The sequence below is a fragment of the Humulus lupulus genome, chromosome 5 (assembly GCF_963169125.1).
Source record: "Humulus lupulus chromosome 5, drHumLupu1.1, whole genome shotgun sequence".
NCBI classification, from domain to species: Eukaryota; Viridiplantae; Streptophyta; class Magnoliopsida; order Rosales; family Cannabaceae; genus Humulus; species Humulus lupulus.
Window position 1 is genome coordinate 56,076,490 of NC_084797.1, and position 9,994 is coordinate 56,086,483.

Sequence of the window (9,994 nt, forward strand, 5' to 3'; positions counted from 1 at the left end):
TGTGAAGAGGCGAATTTAGTCTTGAATTGGGAAAAATGCCATTTCATGGTAAATGAAGGCATAGTACTTGGGCACAAGGTGTCTAAGAATGGTATTGAGGTTGATAGGGCTAAGATTGCTACTATTGAGAACTTGCCACCTCCAGTTTCAGTGAAAGGGGTGAGAAGTTTCCTTGGTCATGCGGGGTTCTACAGATGATTTATAAAGGAATTCTCCAAGATTTCTAAGCCACTCTCGGCATTGTTGATGAATGGGGTGCCATTTGAGTTCGATGAGAAGTGTCTTGAAGCTTTCAGGATACTAAAGCAGAAATTGGTGTCAGCACCTATAGTAATTTCACCGGATTGGGACCTGCCATTTGAATTAATGTGCGATGCAAGTGATTTTGCAGTAGGTGCAGTTCTGGGGCAGTGTGTTGACAAAGTATTTCGGACTATTTATTATGCCAGCAGAACACTAAATGGTGCTCAGTTGAATTATGCCACCACTGAGAAAGAACTTCTCGCCATTGTGTATGCATTCGATAAATTCAGGCCTTATTTGATGGGGAACAAAGTTATTGTGTATACGGATCACTCAGCAATCAGACATCTTATTGCTAAGAAAGATGCTAAACCCAGACTTATTCGTTGGGTACTTCTTCTACAAGAGTTCGATATGGAGGTTCGGGATAAAAAGGGTACAGAGAATTTGGTAGCGGATCATTTATCAAGACTAGAGTTGGGGGATGAATCTGAACTTGCTGCTGGGGAAATTAATGAGAGTTTCCCAGATGAACAATTATTTACAGTGGAAGATGAGTTGGTGCCATGGTTTGCCGACTATGTGAACTATCTGGCAGCCAATGTTGTGCCACCAGAATTTACAGGACAAAGATTGAAAAAGTTTTATCATGATGTGAAACATTACTACTGGGATGATCCTTTTCTATTCAAACAGTGTCCGGATTTTATATCAGAAGATGCGTCCCAGAAAGAGAAACGAAGGACATTTTGTTTCATTGCCATGCATCACCTACCGGCGGTCATTTTGGGGGAACAAGGACTGCTGCAAAGGTCCTGGAATGTGGATTCTATTGGCTTACTCTGTATAAAGACAGCTATGACTTTGTGAAATGCTGTGATCGTTGTCAAAGGGTAGGTAATATCTCAAGACATCATGAAATGCCTCTCGCTAACACATTAGAGATTGAATTATTTGACGTTTGGGGTATTGATTTCATGGGACCCTATCCACCGTCGTTTGGTAATTTGTATATTTTGTTGGCGGTGGATTATGTAAGTAAGTGGGTTGAAGCAGTAGCTACTGCAACTAATGATGCTCAGGTGGTAGTTAAGTTTCTGAAGAAGAACATATTCTCTCGTTTTGGCACACCTCGAGCGATTATAAGTGATGAAGGGACTCAGTTTGCCAATAAGATCTTTAATTCTTTACTGGAGAAGTATGGTATTAAACAAAAGATGGCATTCACATATCATCCGCAGTCAAATGAGCAAGCGGAAGTGTCAAATTGTGAGATTAAGTTGATTCTAGAGAAGACGGTGCAAGCTAATAGAAAGGATTGGTCGATCAAGCTCGATGATGCATTATGGGCTTATCGTACAGCTTTTAAAACGCCAATAGGTACGTCTCCCTATTGTCTTGTATATGGTAAAGCTTGTCATTTGCCATTTGAACTGGAGTATAGGGCATAGTGGGCATTAAAAAAGTTGAATTTCATTCCGGTTGCTTCGAAGGCATTAAGGCTAGCTCAACTGAATTAGTTAGATGAATTGCATCATGATTCCTATGAGAATGCAAGGATCTACAAAGAGAAGACAAAGAAATGGCATGACAATAATATTGTCAATCGGACTTTTCAAGTGGGTGATAAGGTGTTGTTATTTAATTCTCGTCTCAAGTTATTTCTGGGAAAATTAAAGTCTTGATGGTCGGGGCCATTCACTGTTACAAAGGTTTTTCTATACGGGGCTTTGGAGATTCAACAAGGTGATTCTTCGCCATTTAAGGTTAATGGGCAGCGGGTGAAGCATTATTTTGGAGGAGAGCTTGAGAAGAAGGTTAATATCACACTGGTGGATTGTTAAAAGAAACGAAGCGTCCGACTAAAAGACGTTAAAGACAGCGCTTTGAGGAGGCATTTCTCAGTTTTATTTTTTATGTTTGTATTTCTTTTGTTTGGAACAATGTTTAGGAAATTTTTTTTAGTTGTTATTTTTATTTTAATGTATTGTATGAACCGTGAAAATCGTGAAAAAAAAATGCAAGAATTTTTAAGAAAAAGGTTGGAAATATGGTGATTGGAGGTGCAATAGTGCTATAGCGCTGTATTCGTAGTGCTATGGCGCTCATCTCAGAGAAGAATTTTTTTTTTTGGTGGTTATTAGCGCTACAACGCTGTAATAAGAGCGGTACAGCGCTGGTTCCAGAGGGAAAAACCCCAGAACGGTTAAGAGCACTACAGCTATACATATTGCGCTACAGCGCTCTGTCCAGTTTTTTTTAAAAAAAACAGAGGGGTTTCGATTTTTCCCCTCATTCCCTCTACATTTTTTCCCATTTCCGTGTTCTCTCCCCCATCTCCTTCATAGCCCCCATAGATTTTCCCTTTGAGCCTATTCCCCAGAAATTTCATCACACATTCTCCCTTTCTCATTCATTTCTTCTTTTATTTCTCTCCTTTCTTTGCTTTCTTCTCAAACCCATTCCAATTTTTCCCTTACATTTTTTGAACCCTAGAAATTCATTGATTTAATTTCTTGATGAAGATGGAAATTTTCAAGGGGATGTTCTAATTCAAGCATAAAGGAGTCCATTGCAAGGTTTGGTAAGTGGTTCCTTTCCCTTTTATCCTCAGATTTTTGTTGTATTTGGGATTGGATTGCTTTGATTGATTGTTGAGGGTGGATTCCATTTGTGGTTTGGATTTGGGATCTTTAGTTCATTTTTTTGAAAGATTGAATATTTTGAGAGGTTGTGAAGAGGAAAAGGGTTCACTTGAAGGGGAGGTGCTGTAAAAATTCTGTCTTGTGGGTTGGTGAGAGTGGGGATAATGGCTCCTAAGAGTAGAGCGGGTAGAAATAAGGATAAAGGGAAAGGACAAGCATCTGCTTCTCAACCAAGGGATGATAGTTCAGAGCATGAGTACGATGAAACTAGGTTTATCAATTTTAAGGCTCAAGAGCGCTATGAGAAATTTGTTATAAAACCTTTGATTCCTGAGCGTGAAGTGGAATATCAGTCTGATCCTTTTACTCATCATATTTTTGAATTGGTTCGGGCTAATTTTATGAATAGGAAGTGGGGAAATTTTATGACTAAATTGGCACAGGCTAATGTATCATTGGTATATGAGTTTTATGCGAATTTAAGAGATAAACACAATGATACAGTTTTTGTTCGAGGTAAGCGTGTTCCTTTCATTGCGGAAGCTATTAATAAGGTGTTCAAAGTCCCGCATATAAAACAGGAGGAGGAGGAATATGCTCAGTTTTTGAATGGATCTATAGATTTTACTGTTGTGGCTGATAAATTATGCTTTGAAGGTGCTCCTTGGAATTTATCTGGCAGTTTACCTAAAAGTATAGTATCGTGCCAACTAAACATTGAGGCAAGATTTTGGGCATTTTTTGTTTGTGCTCGATTTATGCTGGTTAGTCATGTGTCTGATATGACTAAAGATCGAGTCTTATTGATGTATGCTTTGATGATGGGAATGAGTATTAATTCGAGTATATGGATTAAGGCCAATATTAATTTTATTGAAAAGGGCCATACTACTGGAGGTTTGGGCCATGGATCTGTCATCACGATGTTGTGCTGTAAGGCTGGTGTTCTGGAATTCGTTACTGATATTTATTAGTCGTTGCAACAACCGTTGTTCATCAATTTGATGAATGATTATCCTGAGCCTGCTCTGTATGTGCCGCAGACAAGGAAAAAGGGTAAGCGCCGTGTGGAAACTGATGTGGTGGAAGAAGTTGAACTAGTATTGTTAGGTGGAGGTAGTAATTCAAGTATGTAGCAAGTTAATGCTAAGTTGGATTATCTAATCCAACAAAATCAATATGTGGTTCAACAACAGCATATGATGAATCAGTATTTGGGCCATCGATATGACTATGAGGTGAATCATGTGGCTCAGTTAAACAATTTGGTGAGCCGCTGGTCGTTAGATGAATCAGATCGAACTTATTTTGCTCCACCACCGCCCTATCCTCCGTATTCTCCATTTTACTCTCTGCCTCCACCCCCGTCATTTGCTGGTTTTCCAGAGCCTCCGCCTCCGCAGTCTCAGCCTTTTGAAGGACCTTCGTTCCAACCACCACCACCGCCATACTGATGTGGTTGGTTAGGTAAGTCTCTATTCTCATTCTTTCTATACTTCACATTGGGGACAATGTTCGGTTTTAAGTTTGGGGGAGAGATTTATTTCTGGTTTTCTTTGATGCGTTTTCGGTTTGTTTGTTTGTTTTTAATTTTAATCAGTTGTTCGTTTGGAGTCATGTTTTAGAGTATAAATTAAGTTGACAATAATGGCCATTTCAATCTGATTGACTGTTTTGTAGTATAATCCAAAGGAAAAATTGATGTTCTTCTAAAAATAATCTGTGTGCTTGGTTAGATTACTTTATTTTTCACTGTGATTTGTTGACATCAGAGATCTATTGTTCATACATTGCAAATGTTATACTTGAGTTATTTTATGCATGTCAAATTTGGATTGTGGATTGAAAAGTTTGAAAATTTTTAGAACCTGCTTGCTTACTATTTGAGATGAAATTTGAAACAGTGCACATTTAGAAAAATGATATAGGCAATTTTTGGACTGGTTGTGCCTTTCAAGCTAACCCTATTAAATTTTCTCCTTAGTCAACCCTTTCGAGCCTTATAACCATTTTCTTGATTAACACACTCTTTTGAGCCTAACTGTAAAATGAAATACCATTTACTCTTTTTGACCTATACCATGAGCATGAAAATCATTATATGAGGGGAGTGAATGTGTAAGGGGATGTTGGTAATATGTGTTATTCAGGAAATTACTTTTGATTGAGAAAAAAAAAATTAAAGAAAGAAAAGGAAAAGAAAGTGAAAAATGATTATTCTCCCAAACAATTATTTATTGAAAAATCAAATTTTGGGGGAGTTTATTGAAAAAAAAAATATATTCTCAATCATTGCACAGAAAAAGGGGTAACAAGGGATGAGTGGTGTGAAATTGTTGGGAAAACTTGTTTAGTGGAATGCTTGTGGTATGATTAAGCCTAAAACTGTCTCTTTGTCCACCTATACCTAAGCCTTCTATTACAACCCATATAAAGTTCTATTGATTTTTATTTGTGCATTTGTTTATATTAATGGAGAATAGTAAGTAATGCAGGCATATGGAATACTTGAGTTTGTGGTTAGTTGGTGAGAATTTGATGTGCATAAAGTGGTTCAATTATTTTATTTGCAAGTTATGAGTAAATGATCTTTAATGTTGAGAAATTGCAGTGAATTGTGAAGTGGTTAAGACTGAAAATCTAGATTAAAGTTTAAATTGCATGATTGTTTTTCCTGAGAATTATATATGCATAACAGTCTTGAGTGTTTGAATTGGTTAGTTATGTCAACTTGGTCTGTTAAGTTTGAGTCTAGTTAGAGTATTTACTCGAGGGCGAGTAAAGGTTTAGTTTGGGGAAGTTTGATAAACGAGTTTTAGGCTCGTTTATGGTCTAAGTTTTTAGGGTATTTTTCGTTAGTTAGGATTATTTTATTTCAGAATTGTGTTCGTTTGTTCATGTTTCAGGGTGATTAATGCTAAAGTGATACAATTAGTGAAAAGGAGTGAAAGTGGAACAAAATCGGGACGGATTTGTGGAATTTTGGCTACTGTAAGTAGCGCTACGACGCTACTAAGGGAGCGTCGTAGCGCTAGGAAGGATTTTTGAAGAAGTGATGCTCCTGACTTTAACGCTACAGCGCCACAACAACAGCGCTACATCGCTTGGAGGAAGTTTTTCAGGAGGTCGGTTCTAGAAGTAGCGCTACAACGCTACGATAAGAGCACTACAGCGCTGGTGCCCAGATTTCTGATCAAATTGTTTCTGACTATAGCGCTACAGCGCCAAGAACACAACGCTATAGTGCTGGTGACGCGATTTTCACATTTCCGACCACTTTTTGAAGGGCAATTTGGTCTTTTCACTTGGAACTTTGGAGGGATATTTAAGATACATGATGTTGCGAATTTAGGAATGATTCAGATTTTCAAAAACCCTAGATTAACAAGAGGTTGTTGGATTGATCTTCTTATTTTTATTCATCTGGATTTGGAGGTTACTTTTATGAATAATTATTGACAGTTCATTTTCATCATGGTGTTTATGAACTAATTTCTTTTTATCTAGGAATTAATGTAGTCACTGAGATTCTATTTAATTTTATTATGAATTTCTATTGATACTTCTTCTCTATTCTAATCTATATGATGTGTGTTTAATGCTAGTAAATACTTGATCACTATTTGCTTGATTTAATGTTTTTAATTTAAAATTCGAAAGATGAGGATTAAATATGCTATCATTATATAAACATAAGATTCATATTGGACGAAAGTACCTATATGACTTGTGTAGTTATTAGGTTTCTATGTTTAATGCCTTTTATATGTTCAGGTTTATCACAGAAATGTAGAAGACTTGCATATAAATTGAGATCTTATATCTTGAAAAAGAATAGGATTTGATTATATTAACCTGTTATTAGAATAGAAAGAAGAGATTTAGAGTTCATCATTAAAATTAATAGAAAAATCAGTTGATGAAAATAATTCCTAGATTGTTTTTATTATTGAATTTTAAGTGGTAATTTATTGCTTTGGTTCTAATTCTTTAATTTTGATTCCTAGTTAATTGTTCATTTAAATTTTGATTAGCGAAATAGAATAAAAAATTATTTAGTGGTACTTGGGAGATAGTCTCTGTGGGACGATATCTGTTCTTACGGAATTTACTACTTGACACGACTACGTATACTTGCGTAGATATAAAATTCGCAACACCATCTGACCCCTATTTTCTCTCTGACTTCACATGGGGCCGCAACTTATAAGTTGCAGCCTGCCTCCTCCTTCATTTTCCATGATCTCTTAGGTTAAAGCCGCGACTTATAAACTCAAGTCGTGACTTGACCTTTAGACTAATTTGAAAACATCATTTTCATGATTTGCACGATTTTTACATACATTTTACTAAAAATAATAAATAAATCTTTACAAATCCAAACAAAATTAAATAAAATTGTTCAACTAATTAAGAACTAAAACAAAAAAAAACACACAAAAACTAAAATAAAGTATAGGAATGCTTCCTATAGCGCTGTCGTTAACATCATTTAGCGAGACACTGAATACCCAATTCAAAGGGGTTCCAAAAGCAACACATACTTGCATTTTTCCACTGGTCCTTCCAAATAATTCTTTAATCTTTGACCATTCACTTTAGAGTGTCCCGTCTTCTTGTTATGAATCTCCACCGCTCCATAAGGCATTGAAACAACAACTGTGAATGGACCTGACCATCTCGACTTTAATTTTCCTAGAAAAAGCTTCAATCGAGAATTAAATAATAGCACCTTGTCGCCCGATTGGAAATCCTTTCTAATTATTTTTTTATCATGAAAAGCCATAGACTTTTCTTTATAAATCTTTGAATTCTCATAGGCTTCATTTCGAAATTCATCGAGCTCATTCAACTCTAAAAGCATATTCTCTCCTACCATAAATAGATCAACGTTCAGCTTTTTTACCACCCAATAAGCTCGGTGCTCAAGTTCCACTAATAATTGACATGCCTTCCTAAACACCAGTCGATATGGTGCATACCAATCAGAGTCTTGAAGGTTGTGCGATATGCCCACAATGAATCATCAAGCGTTTTCGACCAATTTTTCCTTGAAGTGTTTACAGTCTTCTCTAAAATACTTTTAATCTACCAGTTTGACACTTCTGCTTGACCATTAGCAAGTGGATGATAGAACAAGGCCTTTCGATGATGAACTCCATAACGAGTGCATAGTGTTGACGCCGTTTTTTGTCAACTTAGAAAATGAAGATCACTAAACACAAAATTAGAAAAATAAATAAGAAAAAGATAATTTTTTACGTGGTTCAGCAGTTAAAATATGCCTAGTCCACAAGTCGATATTATTCAACTATGGAATTCTCTCAAAGCTTTTAGAAAGAAATTCAGCAGAGTATTCCCAGTACCAATTTTCTGTTCCCCTACAAATAAATTTCTCCAGTCTATTTATAGACTGGTTTACAGAATATCTCCCCACATTTCGGGAAGTTATTATTCATATTTCAAATAAATAAAATTAAATGCATTTAAATATATAATATCCCTTGACATTCGAGATTTATTAACAGATTAAAAAAAAATCCCCAGATATAGGGATTTTCAAACAGTAACCGTATTCACACTAGATTATCGACCTCAAACATGGCACATATACCTTCTAGATCGACTAATCATCATGAGCTCGCTACCTCAGTTTATTTCGGTCTTAACTAGTAACTTTATCGAGATCTCATAATGCCTAAGCTCGAACCTCCCTGTCTGATTGTAGCTTCGAGCTTGACTTGTAACCTCAAAACACTTTCAAGACTGCATAGTTCCAAGCTCACAAATTCTGACCCCGTCGTTTTAACGCTGAGCGAGACTGTCAAATTCAATTCTCATTAATGTTGATCACATGACGAAATTTCTTATTTTGAACTTACACTTTACGAGTCTGACTTTTGAGATCAAAATTTCTATTCTCAAAATTTGGGTGTAGCATTTTGCCGCCTCAAAAGTATTGGTTCGAATCCTATGAGAAGGAAAATTTTGAACTGCCACTTTCGAAAATCGTGCCACCTACCACACTCGAGTATGGACACACGTCAACAAAGGGTTGCACACTCAAAGTACTTGAGTAACTTTTATATCTGCTCACATATTTTTGTATCCTACTTTTGCTGCCATTAGCACATTTATACCCCATCCCTTAGAACATTCTCTGAATCAAACTGATGGTCATGATTTGTTCGACCTTTGACCTCCTCTGGGGTTTATAAATATATCCACTTCATCTTCCTCACTTTCACTTTTACATTTTTCAGAAAGAAAAACTCGCACATAGCAAAATAGAACTAAAAAAAATTCCCTTGCATGTTCTCTAAACAAAGGAAACAATCCACTTCCAGCACATTCGACTCTGTGAGGTCCTTCTTGCAACCAATATTCCAGTGTGTAAGTTTCTATTTTTTTTTCACCCTTGCTTTGATTTTCATGCATTTTTACGTACTTCTCTGTATTACGAATATGTTTACTAGTTTCTTCTCTAGTTTTGCAAAATTTTAAATTCGAGGCTTTTGAAATCACGGTTTTTCAACCCAGATTTTTTTTTAAGTGCAAAAAATGCAATAATGGGGGCATTCTGATTAGGAGTAGCATTTCGTGTAATCCAAGAAATAGGGGTTTTGATTTAGGTTTTTGACTGTACAAATCCCAACAATATCACCTTTTTGGGTAACCGTCAGCTTTATCCCTGAAAATCCAGGATTCCTTGAAACTGTTATCCACTTTCCCACTCTCTTGTGTGGGTACATGCTCAAAGCCCGAAATTTACAGTAGTTCGGGGCTCACCTTCGAATTCATCTTACCCTTTCGAGACTTCAGTCTCAATTGAGATAATTTCATGATCTCGAACATTCGAGCTCGAATCGTCAAAATTATACTTTCTTTGTGATTTCCTCTATACTGGGCCCTCTCCCTTTTCTTTCTTGTTAGATGTCGCAGCACTCTGAGACTTGGTGGGGGCCCGAGCTCACTATCCTTACTCCTCGTCAACTCCCAGTCCTGAATCAACCTTCACCCAAAACCAGTGTTTGATACGCAAACATAGAGAAAGGTGCAAATAAGAAGATATCTGAGATCAGTTTCGACGCCAAATAGACGAGATC

The 9,994-nt window shown here is 36.6% G+C and overlaps 1 protein-coding gene across 1 annotated transcript; it reads left to right on the forward strand.

The window, feature by feature from the left end:
* The first annotated feature begins 246 nt into the window (after positions 1 to 246).
* LOC133779149 (uncharacterized) lies at positions 247 to 1,694 on the forward strand. Its single transcript, XM_062219142.1, has 2 exons — positions 247 to 1,109; positions 1,283 to 1,694. Exons 1-2 carry the CDS (start codon positions 247 to 249, stop codon positions 1,692 to 1,694), a joined length of 1,275 nt encoding a protein of 424 aa, XP_062075126.1.
* Positions 1,695 to 9,994: the final 8,300 nt, after the last annotated feature.